Source organism: Eubalaena glacialis, chromosome 6, assembly GCF_028564815.1.
Source record: "Eubalaena glacialis isolate mEubGla1 chromosome 6, mEubGla1.1.hap2.+ XY, whole genome shotgun sequence".
Lineage (NCBI taxonomy): Eukaryota > Metazoa > Chordata > Mammalia > Artiodactyla > Balaenidae > Eubalaena > Eubalaena glacialis.
This window is the reverse complement of record NC_083721.1, coordinates 253,970-270,023: the sequence shown is the minus strand read 5'-3', so window position 1 is coordinate 270,023 and position 16,054 is coordinate 253,970. Positions and strand designations below refer to the sequence as shown.

Here is a 16,054-nt window from a genome sequence, read left to right as displayed (position 1 = left end):
GTCTAGAAACGATTCAGGACAATTCAAAGGAGGGAAGATTTATTTAGTAACTGGCGCCATCCCTTTGGAGGCAACAGTGGGACCCTCTTCCTCTCCACCATTAGCGAACGTAAGCTTTAGAAGGATTAAAGCTCTAAATATGTTTGTAATTATAAAATACTACAAAACTCCGGAGAACATTTGAATAACCTTTGAGTGGGGGTTACAAGATAGGAGACCTGGAAGAAAAACAGGTTATGACTGTCTCCCTAGAAATGAAAACACTGCAGAGTGATTGCGACCAGCCGGCCGTGGCCTGGGGGGCGAGCACAGCCCAGGGTGGTGCCTCCAGCTGACCCGGGCTTTCTGCAGGTCACTTGGGGGGGCTCCTTAGCTGGATAGAATTAACAGAAATTCAAAGAAGAGGACATACGGATGGGCAATAAACAGTAAAGTATGTTCAACCTCACTAGCAGATACGGGAATGCAAATTAGTGAACCTTTTTTCTCCTGTCAGATTGGCAAGATTCTAAACCTTATAACATCCATCGCTGACAAAGATGTGGGGAAATGGCACATTGTGGGGGTGCGAATTGCTGTGACCTTTCTGAGAAGTTCTCTCTTGATACCTGTTAAAAATATACCTACTCTTTTATCCAGTGATTTCCCACTGGGCTTTATATCTTCGTTGAATAAATGAATCGATCTCAATAAAAGCACTGTATTTTGGAATAAAAGTGTAAGGATGTCCATATGCATATATGTCACTTAGCAGCATGCCTGATTATAGTCTGTAACACGTAAGATTCTGTGTTCTCTGTTACGGACTCTAAAGAAATTTTATCCAGTCACAAGAAACAAAAAGCCAGAAGCAGTGCTGACCAGTATTGCTGTATGTCGCATATGTGTATGTGTGTATATGTTCACACTTTGAAGAGCTGAACATGGATTTCCAGGGGCTCTCGCTGTCCTCTCGTGCTGCGTAACTAACACCCCAAACCTGGTAGGTAAAACAACAGCAAGAGCAGCGTTTTGCGCCCAAACCTGCGGGTTGGCCAGGCTCGGAGGGCAGCTCCTCCCTGTCTGCGGAGCCAGAGCTGGTGTCCTGGGGACTCCGCAGTCACAGGGGTGGCGTCGGTGCCAGGAGGCTTGGGCAGCCGAGCGTGGAGCCCCCGTGGCCCCCATCCCCTCTGTCCTCTCTGTGCGTCGTCAAAGAGAGCTGGGGGCCGGGTGGCCTTTCATGAGCAGCGTTGGAGGTCAGGACCCACCCGGGCCCAAGTAGGGATAGGCTACTGCTTTTCGGGCAGTGATAAGGGCTGGGGGCCCTGGAGGCGATTTTTCTGAGATGTCTTGAAACAGAGGCTAAAACACTGAACAGAGTATTGTGATGAAGCCCAGCTGAAGGCTTCACTTTGTGTTCTTCTCAGATGCCAGCAAACCAGGGCTCGGGCCGCACCGGCTGCACGCTCGTGCGCCACTCCTTTCCGCGGCACGTGGCGTCCGAGGGCCCGGGTGTCGGGGCTGTGGGCGTGAGAGCCCGGGGGGCTGCGACGGGGCGTGGAGAGCCGGCCGGCCGCCCGTCGGGGTTGGTCGGCACCCGTCTTCGTCCCTGTGTCTGAGGGCGGCTGGTGACACCCCCAGTGATGGCTTTGTGGGCTGTTTCCCACTGGGCTTGCTGACGCCAGGGACACTGAGGGGGAGGGAGAGCCGTCCCGAGAGAGCCGGCCCCCCGCGCGCATGTGCCCAGCTCGGGGCCCAGGACGGCTGGGTGCCGGTGGGCGGTGAGGCCGCGGGGCTGGAAGCGGACATTGACGTCTCCACCCTGACCTCCAAATTCAGTGTCTTCTGGCGTTGGGGCCGCCACAGCGTGCATGGTCGTGCAGCGGGTGCTGTGCAGCAGCGGACGGGAAGCGTGGGCTGTTTTACATGGGTTTTTCCATGACTGGAAAAGCAAATTGTTCACACCAGGTGCTCCTGTAAAACTGTGTTTCAGGAGTAGATCCATCCCTACAAGAGGAGACTAGGATCCCCGGGCCCTCACAAGCCACAGCCCCCGCGCCCAAACAGCAGAAGCCGAGGCCCAGCCACGCCCGGGACGAGCGCTTCAGGTCAGGTAGGGACCAGAGGCCTGCAGGCCTCTGCTCGGACACCGCGTCTCCGCTGAGGAAATTGTTTTCTTTCTTTGTTTTTTTTTTAACTTCTTATTTTATATTGGGGTATAGCCGATTAACAATGTTGTGATAGTTTCAGGTGCACGGCAAAGCGACTCAGCTGTACATATACATACGTGTATCCATTCTCCCCCAAACTCCTCTGCCATTCGGAAATTATTTTCACTTGAACCATAACTTACCACATCATATTTTTCAAGAAAAAAATATAACTTCCACATAAGATAGTATGTTTTAATGTAGCCTGGAGTGTAAGTGTTGTCTTCTTAGGGGATGCTTATAGAAATCTCAGGAGAAAGCTAAATCTTCCTTCCCATTAGAATCCCATTAGATAATTTCTGTAAATGTTTGTGTCCATTTTCCTACCTAGATCTTTGGGGTTGGTATTGGTGGATTTGTGCATCAGGGACCGCTTTACTACTGTAGGTGTTTTAGTATTTTTTTCTTTCTCTAATTTTGGAGATTTCCTTCTAATTAGATTTCTGCCACTCTGTCAGTGCTTTTGTAAATATTTAAATTTGTCTCTGACATTTTATTTGAATTATCAGGACATCCATTGAAAAAATTCGTGCTTTCAGTTATAGATTACATACGGATAACTTTTGAACCCTCTTTTGCCTGTTTAACATTTTCACCATTGTGTGATTGTATATTTCTTTTACATTTAAACTCTCTCAATAAACCTTTGTGTAAAGAAAAACTTTCAAGAGAGATAAAGAAATGGCCGTTTTGTTTTAAGAATACCTAAAAAGAACATTAAGATTTTAAATGTTATGTCAACATGGGAGTGTGATGAAGTGATTTGAGAAATTTTTGATCAGATAATTTCTTACCAGTTTAATATACATTTTGAAAAACTTCCTCACGCCGATAATAGTTTCTTTTCTGATTACATAAATGATACACGTAACATAGGATAGTAGAAACGGCCTCATCAACATTCCACTGACACCATCTTCTTTAGCCCTGTGTACAAAAGCACACGCACGTACACACGCCATAAGTAGGGTCACCAGAGGTCCCCTTCCTGTCCCTGCCTATCCTCATCTCCCTGCTCCCTGTCCCACCCCCCATTTCCGTGTAACTGATGTTGATGACCTGCTTTCTGCCCTTGTGAACTGTATCTGGTTCTCATTCTTTACTTTCTGAAAACAAGACCTTTATCATTAATGTGCTTTGCTCATATTTTCCCCAAGGCTTTGTCTTCTCTTTGAACTCTCTTACAGTGGCTTTTGTAGCAGAAGTTTTTAATTTTAATGAAGTCCAGCTTATCAGTTCCTTTTCATGAATAGTGCTTTTGTTCTAGCACCTAAGAAATCTTTGCCAAACCCAAGGTCACAAAGATTCTTACCTGGGTTTTCTTCTAGAAGTTTTGTAGTCTTAAGTTTTACCTTTAGGTCTATGATTTAGATTTTAGTTAATTTTAGTATGATTCAAGGCATGGTGCACAGCTTAGTTTTTTGCATGTGGTAATCCCGTTGTCCCCGATGCCCTTGCTCCTTTGTCTAAAAGTGGTCACGCGCATGTGTGACTCGCTTTCTGGACTCTGTCCTATTCTGTTGATATATTCGTCTGTTGTTATGGCAGAGCCAGCTCTCTTGATGATTGTAGCTTAACAATCATTGTTCACATCAGTAGTGTTATTCTTCCAAGTTTATTCCTTACTGTTGTTCCCTTGTATATACTGTGCCTTTTTTCCCTCTGGTACCTTTAAGATTTTTCTCTTTGTCACTGGTTTTGAGTGACTTGATTATGATGTGCCTTGGTATAGTTTTCTTTGTTTCTTGTGCTTGGGGTTTGTTGAGCTTCTTGGATCTGTTGCTTTATACCCTGTAATGTTGACATTGTCTAGATTTTTAGTTGTTGGTTGTCTTATCTGTACTTAGGTTTTTGTTTGTTTCTAAGGTGGCAGTAACATTTAAGGTGTGTGCTCACAGTCACAGCCAGGTCTCTTGCAGGGGCTCCTAGGTTTGTCTCTCTCCTGAACACTGTCTTTCATGAGTGTTTTCGGTTGTATGTCTGGGAGTATTTTTATTAGACCCTCAAGTTTAAATGATACTTTGGCTGGATATAAAATTCTAGGTTCAACACTCGTTTCTTCAGCTGTGTTGCCTTCTTGCACCTGGTGGTTACTATTGAGTAAAGTCAGTCTGTTTCCTGATCCTTCAAGATTATTTGCTCTTTCTCTCTGGAAGCTTTTAGGATGGACTGGCTGTCTTTGATATTTGTAAATTTTATTTTAATACGCCTAGGTGTGAATTTTTCATCTTTCCTGATAGTACCCTATGAGCCATTTTACTATAAGGTTTCTAAATGCTTTAAAAACATTTTGTTGGGGAAAATTTGAACACGTACAAAGTGGACTTGGTGGTGTGATGAGCCCCAGACTCGTCCAGCCCCCGCAGTTCCTGCCATGCTCAGGCTCAGTCCTGGCTTCTTCATCAGCCCCCTGCTTCCTCCCTTCCCATGTGATTTTGAAGCACTTCTCAGAGATCATGTTATTTCATTTAGAGGTCATAATATTCTTGGCTTCTGTATCTGAAAAGAATGCATGTATCTCTAAAAGATAATGCCGTTGTCACAAAATAATTAACAATAATTCCTTAGTATCAAATACCCAAATGTTCCTGTGGTTTGAAAAAAAAACAGTTTATTTGGACCCAGGATCCAAATGTGGTGCACATATCTCAGGTGGCTGACATGTGTTTCCACCTTCGATAACTCAGTCTTGGGGCCTGGGCTGTGGTCCGGTGGCTCCATGGCTCCATGGCTCCAGCAGGTCACTTAGGGTTCTGTGTTCTCTCACCAAGAGGCACTGCAGGCCTGAGTCTCTCTCCTCCTTGGGATGCTGGCAGACCCATTTGTTCATTAGGGTGGCAAAATGGCTGGACTGCTTCTATGGAGAGAAACTTGTGCTCGCTCACCACAAGGCACAGGAGAGCCTGGAGAAACGCTCAATTCTTTCCATCTGTTTACTCCTTTTTAAAATAATGGGTTAGGTCACCGGCATCCTCCAAAGGCAGCCAATTACTTTTGCTTCCTCTCTTCCTTCCTTTCTTCTCTTTTATCTTGTTTTTCAGCATTGTAGTTGATATTCAGTCCTTCTAGCATTTACCCTTGGTGATGTTCCAACTGCCCCATCTTTATGAGCCTTTGGGAGCGTCTCCACATCGGCTCCGGCATTTGGGTCACTGGGCCATGTACTTGTTGGCTGTTAGGATGCAATGCTCCAGGCTCCCCTGTGTGCTCCCTGCCCCCACCCCAGAATCCACCGTGTCTCAGGGTGCTTGCAGTGAGGATGGTGCTTTAAGACCACAGTGTGGGTGGTAGGGATGCTCATTGCTCTCGGGCTTGTCATCATTCCTAGACATTCTTAGGGACAGAGGTAAGACATACTATTTAAAGATAAAATGCCACGTGTGTTCACGCTGATAATTTCCACTCAGATTCAGGACTGCAGGGTTTTCCCTCACTTCTTTGGTCTCTGTTTGTGTCTCTTCTTTCCCTTACGAGTGTCTTGGTTTCCAGGGAGGGTCGATGGATTGAGACCATCAGGCCCCTCTTTGCTCGCTCTCTCACACTTGACCACAAACGTGGCAGTGTGGCGGGGCCCCCATGACCACCGTCAGCAAGACTGCAGGAGAGCCTGCGTTCCCTGTGCGGTTCTGCCGTCCTGGGGCTTGTCTGGGGCAGCAGCTTGACGGTCTGACCACAGGGCTTTAGCGCCACTTGGAGTGGTTTGTGCCACAGTCAGAGCACATTAGGTTCATGTTTCATTTTATTTTCAGTTTTGGGGATTTCTTCTTTTTGATTTAAATCTGAAAATATTTCCAAAGTCAAATCTACAAGCCAAGAAATATTTATGGAAATCTAGGACCAATGTGTGGGACCCACGTGTAGGCCGAGTTTGTGTTCCTTTTACACTCAGTGAAAACAAATAAAAACGTGGACCATGGTTTTGTTACTTCATAAGGAATCTAGTAACACATGTTTTTGTTGCTGTTCTTTCCGTGCAGATGTTCACAGCGAGGCTGTGCAGGCAGCTTTGGCCAAATACAAAGAGAGGAAGATGCCCATGCCTTCCAAGAGGCGCTCCGTCCTCACGCACACGTCCATGGAGGCCTACACACCCCCAGGTACTGGGCAGGGTCACGGTGGCCTGGGAGGGGTTTCCCGTTGGGGCGGCACAGCCTCCGACCGTAGCGAAGAGTGTGGGTGGGTGGGTGGGTGGGTGGGTGGTTGGGTGTAGGCTTGCTTCCTACAGGACATCTGTGTAGATTTTAATTTTTTCACTAAGATGCAGTTTGTGTCTTTTAGTAAAGAGAGGAACCTGGAGAACATGCTTCGTGGGATGACAGAGTTCCCTAAATTCAGAATTCTAAAATTATTCTCATCTCATTAGCTGTTACTTGTTATGTTGTTACCAGGCCTTAAATGGGAAAGAATAAGGCTATTTGGAGGGTTTTTTATTTATTCTGCTATTGTGGTTTTGTCGTCGTGACCATTAGAAATGAAAGCTTTTACGTGGAGTCTCTCTTCAGGATAGTTAGTGTGTCTTAAGTTCCTTCGAAAACCCTGTCCAGGTGCTTGAGAGCACGAGGCTGCTGCCGCCTGTCTGGTTATTTAAGTCATGAAGCGGGTGACGCGCGTGTTTGGTTTGAAGACATGGTAAAAACCAAACACACCAGGTCTGCAAGATAAGCGTAGTGTTTTGGTGATGCTTCCTCACTTAAAAAAGAAGTTTATGTTGTTGAAAAAAGTCTTAGAAATGGCCGTCAAATTCTTGTTTCTACTGAATATAACCATAGATACTACCCAGTTTTTAAAGAACGTACTGATAACTGTGAAACCCATGATAAAATGCAGTCGTGCTGACTGGAGGAAACCAGAACTCACATCAGTTTCCTTGCCCGAGGCGGTGGTCTCAGGCAGGGGCTCTTTTCAGAGCTCAGTCACGTCTGCTGAGGGGACGCAGGTGCCCTTGGGGTGGACTCCCGGGACCCCACAGCACGCGCTGAAGCCATCAGGCTTGGGGCTGGCTGCGCTCCGGGTATGGCGCCCCGAGACTGAGCCCTCCGGGGGAGCCCGGGGTGAAGCCCGTTCCCGAGTTGCCCCGCGGGGCTCACGGTCGGTCAGACGCAGGCCCTTCTGGACGTGCGGGCGCGGCTGTGCAGGGGCTCAGGGCACGGGCCGGCTGGGGCCAGTGGGGACTTCGCCCTGGAGGACGCCCCCCCTCATGCCTGTCCTCATTATTCTGACCACAGACACGTCGTCCGCCTCAGAAGATGAGGGCTCTTTACGGCGACCCGGGCGACTCGCCTCCGCTCCGCTCCAGAGCGATCCCAGCGTCGAGCCCTGGCTCGACCAGGTCACTCAGGGCTCGTCCACCTCCTCCTCCGCATCCTCCACCTCATCTCACCCGGGAGGGCAGCCTGCCGCCGCGCCGAGTGCCGCCGCCGCGCCCGCAGGCCCCGCGGCCCTCGCCCGCGTAGGTCAGTACAGCCGCAGGGACCCCTCCAGGCAGGGGAGCCCCCGCGCCCACCCAGACCCACCTTCTCCTTTTCCTACGGAATATGTCCTTTTGGTAACAGAAGTGGTTCCTGATGCTTCTGTGGTTTGGCAGCCCCAGACCCTGTGGCGTGTGGGCCTCCCCTGGGGTCCCTGATGAGTGCCTGGTGTTTCTGCTCTGGAGGAGGGGGGCCGGCACAGGTGGGCGGTGCCTGACGATCAGGGGGCCTGCCGCCTGCATGTGGTCCCCGCCTTTGCTCCTTCCTTGTGTGTCCAGCTGGAGCCCTCGGTTGTCCCTGCACTGGGTGTCCCGAGGCGGGGCTGGGGCTGCAGCCACCGTCCGGCCTTCCTTCCTCCACATACCAGGGTTAGACAGCCCTCAACCTGAAAAGAGATGTCAGTCAGAGTTCAGTCATACGGGTGCCTAGAGCTTTTCCAAGTCACCCAGCCCTTTAAATTACATTAACCTTAGCGGCTTCCCTGGTGGTGCAGTGGTTAAGAATCCGCCTGCCAGTGCAGGGGACACGGGTTCGAGCCCTGGTCCAGGGAGATCCCACATGCCGCGGAGCAGCTAAGCCCGTGCACCACAACTACTGAGCCTGTGCTCTAGAGCCCGCGAGCCACAACTACTGAGCCTGCACTCTAGAACCCGCGAGCCACAACTACTGAGCCTGCGCTCTAGAACCCACGAGCCACAACTACTGAGCCTGCGCTCTAGAACCCGCGAGCCACAACGGAGCCCGTGCGCCACAGCTACTGAAGCCCATGCGCCACAACTACTGAGCGCACGTGCCACAACTACTGAAGCCCGCGCACCTAGAGCCCGTGCTCCACAACAAGAGAAACCACCGCAATGAGAAGCCCGCACACTGCAGTGAGGAGTAGCCCCCGCTCAACGCAGTTAGAGAAAGCCCGCGCACAGCAATGAAGACCCAACGCAGCCAAAAATAAATAAATAAATAAATAACATTAATCTTAGAAAGGAAAACATTGCAAACTTTTCACCATTTAAAGTCATTTTTTTAAAAGCAAAACTAGTAACGTAGCTGGCATGCAAAGCCCACATGCATTTTTGCACGAGTACCTTGAAAAAGTGTCCTTCTCAGATGGCGCATCAGTATTGCTGGGATCTTCTGAACACCCCCTCCTTCCAGGTGTGGAGGGAAGAGCTAAGTCGCGTGATTGCAGCCTGCCCGAGACCACACAGCTGGCTGTGCTGGAGCCAGGGCTGGCCCACAGTTTTCTGATTCCTGTTCATTTTCTTTGCTGTTAGCTGCTGTTCTGCTCAAACCAACATGGTGCATCAGAGGTGTGCCCATGACTGGCCATTGTTTTGGGTGGGCTCCCAGTGGGTTAACACCCCCAGGCAGGCCCGGGTCTCAGGTGCTGAGCTGCTTTCATGTAAGATCTTGGTCCTTTGGCTGGACTGGGCATTGTAAGTGACCGACGTCTTCCATCTCTGGCCTCTGTGGGCCCATCAGGGACGCTCTTTGTTTGTTATTGGCTGTGTCACTGCAGACGTCTGCACGTTTCTGTGGAGCTCATGCCGTGAGTCTTGGGTGAGAACTCACGACGCCTCGACCTGCTTCCGGCATGTGGAGGAGCCTCCAAGACCGCCGGGGTCAGGCTGTCAGGACTGTCCTGGGGAGTTTGCTTTACGAGAAAAGGCTCCTTTGGAAACAGCCTGCCAGGATTGTTTTGGTAGCTTTCCTGGGGGTCCTAAAATGGCTGGTGGTTATAGCCCACCTGTCCTCACGGGGGTTTACAGTGGAGAGCTTGAAAACAGCTTGAGATGGATATATTTTCCTGTTTGTCACGGCGATTTCACATTTTGGAAATACACAGGTACCTCCAGTGTGAGGAAAGCGGTAGCGTTTGAATGTTCCCTTCGCTTAGTTCAGCTTCCCGAAGCTCTCTTCTGCGTTCGACGGTGAGGGGAATAGGGCAGAGTTTGCGTGTATTAGCCATTGCCGAGCTGTCGTAAACACGGCTTCCTGGTGGGTTAGAAATAGAAGCATATTTAGCGTGAAAAATTGACCACAGTTCAAAATGTTTAAGCAGACAGCCCTCGACTCCCCAGGGCTGTGGGGTGTTTTGAACGTAAGATGTGTTTGAGTGGGCGTCTCCATCCCCGAAAGGTCCTGGCTGTAAAGACTTACAAGGCGGGTTTGTCACCTCTGTGGGTGGAGGACTCCTGATTGTGCAGGTGTGGCTGAGACTACTCTTCTCGCATCCTGCTTGCCTGGCCTCACATACACATCATGTGATTAGTTCTAGTAGATTCTAAACATCTTAACTCGGGCTCTGCTTAATACCTTACTGTTGTTTGTAACCTTCATATGCTACCTGTTTGACCTGAATTTTTAAATCTGAAAAATACTCCATTTCCCTCTCCTTGTTATAAAAAGCATCCTTTGTTTTAGTTTCTGACACTAGAGAATTCTTCAATTTGGGCTAAGGAAAGAAGTACAGAAGGAAGATGACTATAAAAAATTGGAGGCAGAAAATGTTAGGTAAAGGTAATTAAAAATATATATCATTTTCAGTTTTGGGTTAGGAAAATCATATACATAAAACATTTGGACACGAATTAAATACCTATATTTAAAAGCAGTACATTTAACTACAGTAGTTCAGTTTTGTTTTGTTGTAAATTAATTAATTTATTTATTTATTTTTGGCTGCATTGGGTCTTCATTGCTGCGCGTGGGCTTTCTCTACTTGGCGGCGAGCGGGGGCTACTCTTCATTGCGGTGCGCGGGCTTCTCATTGCGGTGGCTTCTCTTGTTGCGGAGCACGGGCTCTAGGCGTACAGGCTTCAGTAGTTGTGGCTCGCGGGCTCAGTAGGTGTGGCTCGTGGGCTCTAGAGCACAGGCTCAGTAGTTGTGGTGCACGGGCTTAGTTGCTCCGCGGCATGTGGGATCTTCCCGGACCAGGGCTCCAACCCATGTCCCCTGCATTGGCAGGCGGATTCTTAACCACTGCACCACCAGTAAGTCCTAGTAGTTCATTTTTATTTTGAGTGTAGTTTGCTTATTTTTATGCAGCTATTTAAGAAACTACTTGGTAGTTGAGATTACCATTTGTACCTTTTTTCATTAATAACTGTTCAAATCACTGGGTTTTTTTTTGCTAGATTCGGAAGGGCGGGGAAATTTCTTTTTAAACTGAAAGAACTTTGTGATAGGCATACTTTAAAATGCTAATTTCATTAATATCAAGCTTTTTCAAGGGTTGTGAAAACTCTTGTCAAAAAGTTAGGTTTTTCCAAGTGGTGTTTTCTGCTATGTTAAGAGTGAGTTTGTGTTTTTCTTCCACATAATTTCATCTTTCTACATATTTTTTAAAATTCTTAGATTGCATACTACCTAGGTTATGAAATGATAGATAAATGATTGGCATTAAAAAATTTTAAGTATCAAGGTGCCATCTATGATGGTGGGAGCATTCATTTGAAGACTAAAGAGATTACAGATCAGTATCGATTCTCAAGAGTGGACGAGCGTCACGCTAGGTCCAGACTCGGTACTTTCCTGGTGGAAGGCTTGGTTGTAGCAGAGATGCTATAGCAGCTCTCAGCCAACCAGTATCTGAACAGATAAAAATGCCCTACAGTGAAAACGAAACCCAGAGTCAACATTCAGACAGTGGAAGGAGTGACTTTAAACATTTTCTGTATCTGACATAGTTTGTCTTTAAATGTGACATTAATACATTCTGCCTTAAGAAGCTGATTGCAGCCTCTTAATAGTGGGACTTTTGAACTGGCAGTAGGGATAGTTTTTAATCTGTGTAGGTTTATTCTGTGAAGACTGCGAAGGTTTGTGTCTGCATGACAGCCAACTTGCCTTTTGGGGGCGTGGGGGTAGTTTATAGAAGCCTGGCAATTTTTCTCATAACACAATGAAAAATGTTCCAACAACAATTGATTTAAAATGTGTTTCTGCTTCATTGAGGGAGATTTCTAAGTAAAACCTCATTAGGCCATTGGGAAAGGCGAGTTCCTTGCACCGTCTCTGTGCCGTAGTTGGTGGTTCTGGTCTAGTTGCCTCTCAGAACTGGACGGCCACATGCACACAGTGCTGTCGGGCCATGTCTGGAGTTCAGAGTTCGCAGGATCCGATGTGCCTCGGTCAACCAGAAAAACAGAATGAGTCAGAATGCCCCGTGCCTTGCTTAGAGCTCAGCTAGTGAAGCTTCAGCTGAATGGGGTTTAAACAGCAACTTAAGGTTAGTGCTCTTCTGAATTAACAGCACCTTTATCCTGGGTTTGTTTTTCAAAAGCAGATCTGCAGTCTGCCCCTCCCGATGTCACCACGGGCCTCGCACAGCATCAGCACGCCTACTGTGAGCGTCCACAGCTGGCTTCCGTGAGAGGAGTCCCTCGGGGGGGCAGCGGGAGCGTCCTAGAGACGGCAGGTGGTGAGCATCCTCTCTTCCTTCTTTTGAGACAGCAGAGCACAGGTGTTGCACCTCACCTTGGTGTCTTCGGTTTAGCAAACCTGAGCCAGTCATCAGGTATCATCCTGGTGCATTTAAACTGCCCGTGTGTATATCTTGCGGAGAAATAATCAGGAATAGCTTCGGAATTGGTCAAACGGGGAAAGAAGGGAGTAGGGAGGAGAAAGCCTTCACATTTAAATCAGACGCCCAGAGTTTGGATCTACGGTACTGTGGGAAAATGAGAAGCTGGGGAAGTTTCCTTTTGTGGACCCAGTAGGATGAGTGCAGCCCCGCCTGGGACAGCAACCCCTGCAGTCTCCCTCCTCAGCAGCCTGTGATCAGTGCAGCCATGGCCGGGCTGTCCCACGTGCAGGCCCCGAGATGTCAGCATGAGTCTCGTCTCCTCATTTGTACTATTTCCTTTTGAAACAGTTTCCAATATCTTTTATCAGAATCACGTGGAGTTTTCCTTCCAATGTGCCAAATTTGAGTTGCAGAAAAATCCAGAGTATCTCAGGAGTCTTTTATACTCCTGAGCAGTCGGTCAGATTTTGTTGAGGTCTTTCAGCTCCTTGTTCAGGTGCAAGAGGAGAAACTGAATCAACATGAAGCAGGCTTTACATTTGTTAGATAGGTTTTAAAATTTTTTAATTTGTTATTCTTTATATTTAAATTTTCTTTTCTTAAATATTTATTTACTTATATTTTGGCTGCGTGGGGACTTAGTTGTGGCACATGGGACCTTTTGTTGCAGCACGCGGTGCGCGGGCTTCTCTGTAGTTGCGTCTCGCAGGCTTAGTTGCCCCGTGGCCTGTGGGATCTTAGTTCCCCGACCAGGGATCGAACCGGCATTCCCTGCATTGCAAGATGGATTCTTAACCACTGGACCACCAGGGAAGTCCCTATTTAAAATATTTTAAGAACTTGGTTGAGGTATAAATGACATTATCTACCGCACATATTAACGTGTGTAATTTTATCAGCTTTAAGAGACATGTACACCGTGAAACCCCCACTGCAGCCAGCACACCCAGCGCTCCTGGAGGCTTCCTTCCTTGTGCGCCTTTGTAATAGCTCCTTGCTGCCCTTTTTGGCTTCCCTCAGGCAACCGCTTATTTACTTCCTGACACTATAGATTAGTTTGCACTTTCTAGGATTTTATATAAATAGAATCACCCAGCATTTACTCTTTATTGTCTGGCCTCTGCCACTCTGCAAAATTATTTCGAAATTCATCCATGTTCTTGCATGTATCAACAGTTCATTCCCTTTCTTGATCTATTTCATCCTACAGATGCACCCTAGTTTATCTTTTTACCTCCTGACGGATATTTGGGGTGTTTCCAGTTTTTGGCTATTAGAGGTAAAGCTGCTGCTGTGACTATTCCTTTACAAGTCTTTGTGTGGGTATATCCATTCATTTATTTTGGGTCAATACCTAGGAGTAGGATAGCTGGATCATACAGTAGGTTTATGTTTTAGCTTTTCAAGAAATTGCCAAACTGATTTCCCAAGTGGTTGTACCATTTTACATCCCCACCGTTAGTGATAAGAGTCCCCGTTCCTCCACATCATTGCCGAGAATTGGTATTGTCGGTTTTTAAATTTTAACCGTCCTAATAGGTGTGTAGAGGTATCTCATTATAGTTTTAATTTGCATCTCCCTAATGACTGATGATGTTTAGCATCTTCTCATGTGCTTATTTGCCATCTATATATCTTTTTAGAAGTCTGTTCCAATCTTTTGCTTACTTTATAAATTGTGTTGTTTGTTTTCTTACTAAGTTTTGAGAGTTCTTTATATAATCTGGATACAAGTTCTTTATCAGGTTTATAAATTGTACTTTCTCCCAGTCCATGGCTTGTGTTTTCATTCTCTTAATAGTGCCTTTCAGAAGGCAGGAGTTTTTAGTTTTGATGAAGTCCAGTTTACCATTTTTTTCTTTCATGGATCCTATTTTTGTGTCATAGCTGAGATATATTTTCCTAACCCGAGGTCATAGAGGTTTTCTCCTATAATTTTATAGTTTTATGTTTAGGTATATGATTCATTTTGAGTTAAGTCTAATATCAGTGCAAGGTATGAACCTAATAAGTTCACTTTTCTGTATATGGATGTCCAGTTGTTCTAGGATCATGTAATACAAAGACCCTTCTTTCCCTATCCAGTTTATTTGGCGTCTTTAGTGAAGATCGGTGGACCGCATATGAGAGAAGCCTATTTCTGGGCTCTATATGCCGTTCCACTGCTTTGTCTGTCCTTATACCGGTACCACACTGTCATGATTATATATGTATATTGGGGGGGGGTTTATATGTGGTTTTATAATAAATCTTGAAATTGTGTACTGTAGTTTGTCTTCAACTCTTCTTTTCATTTAAAAAATTGCCTTAGCTATTCCAGCTCCTTTGTATCTTAATATATAGTTTAAAATCAGTTTGTTAACTTCTACCAGAATTCCTACTGGGTTTTGACTGGTACTTCACTGACTCTCTAGATCAATTCGGAGAGAATTGGCATCTTAACAATACCGTATGTTTCAATTGATAAATACGGTATATCTCTCCATTTACTTAGCTCTTTAAAAAGTTTTTTCAGCACTGTTTTGTAGCTTTCAGTCTACAGGTATTGCACATATTTTGTTAAAATTATCTCAGAATAGGGACTTCCCTGGTGGCACAGCAGTTAAGACTCTGCGCTCCCAATGCAGGGAGCCCGGGTTCGATCCACGCCACAACTAAAGGAGCCCGCGAGCCGCAACAAAGGAGCCTTCCTGCCGCAACCAAGACCGGGTGCAACCAAATAAATAAATATTTAAAAAATGTGTACATTAAAAAAAAATTATCTCAAAATACGTTATATTTTTTGATGCTTTTATTGTACAAATGGTATTTAAATTTTTTTCCAGTTTATTGCTCATCTGTAGAAACATAGTCGGTTCTTGTATGTTGACCTTACATTAATTCCGGTAGTCTTTTTGGTAGATTCTGTAAGATTTCCACATACATGATCATATTGTCTATGAATACCATTTTACTTTTCTTTCCAAATTGTTTGCCTGTAGGAACATTTAGTTTCCTGGCTTTATTGCAGTGTCTAGGACTTCTAGGTAACGTCAGTTAGAAATGTCAAGAGTGGACACAACTTGCCTCGTTTCCCATTTTAGGGGAAAGCATCCACTTTTCAATTTTTAATTGTGGTGTTAGCCATGGGTTTTTCATAGATGCTCTTCATCAGGTTGGGGATGTTCCTTTTTTCCCCCTAGTTTTCTGAAAATTTTTATCATGATTTTTGTTAAATGATTTTTAAAATGTATTAAACTCACCACATGGTTTTTCTTTCATAGTTTGTTAATATAGTACATTTCATTGACTGATTTTTGAAGATTAAGCCAAAGGTATGTTCTCAAGATAAACCCTACTTGGTTATGGTGCATTACCTCTCTTACATATTGTGGATTTGATTTACTAATATTTTGTTAAGGATTTGTGTCTATGTTTGAGATAAATACTGGTCTGGGAATTTTGTCTGGTTTTGGTATCAAGATAATACTCATCTCAAATGAATTGAGCAGTGTTCCTTCCTCTTCTGTTCTCGCGTCAGTTTTGTGTCTTTGGAGGAGTTTGTCTGTCTCACCTCCGCTCCGCAGGTTCCCTCGTTGTCGTGGGTGTGTGTGGGGCCTGCGATGCTGTCCTGCCCGGTCCTGACACCAGCAGTTAGGGTCTCCTCACTCTTCATCTTAATCGTTCTAGCTAGAGAGTTCACTGGATTTTGTTTATCTTTCAAAGAACCAGTTTTAGTGTAATTGTTTTTCTCTATTGCTTGTCTTTTTTTCTATTGCATTTATTTCTACTCATATATATTACTTCTTTCCTTCTACTTACTTTGGCTTTCCTTTGCTCTTCTTTCTCCAGTTTCCTTTTTTTAAATCCAGAATGTGTTTATCGGGATG

General features: G+C 45.9%; 1 protein-coding gene across 8 annotated transcripts in view; it reads left to right on the top strand.

Moving 5' to 3' along the window:
• Nucleotides 1–16,054, top strand: part of DIP2A (disco interacting protein 2 homolog A) — a 91,026-nt gene that overhangs the window by 18,798 nt on the left and 56,174 nt on the right. For 5 of the 8 annotated variants that reach the window (XM_061193751.1, XM_061193747.1, XM_061193752.1 and 2 more), the window contains exons 3-6: nt 1,973–2,092; nt 6,167–6,286; nt 7,415–7,642; nt 11,943–12,080. In XM_061193751.1, the coding sequence (XP_061049734.1) occupies nt 1,973–2,092; nt 6,167–6,286; nt 7,415–7,642; nt 11,943–12,080 (606 nt within the window). The remainder of the gene's footprint in view (nt 1–1,972; nt 2,093–6,166; nt 6,287–7,414; nt 7,643–11,942; nt 12,081–16,054) is intronic. The other 3 variants (XM_061193748.1, XM_061193749.1, XM_061193750.1) reach the window with 3 other exon arrangements.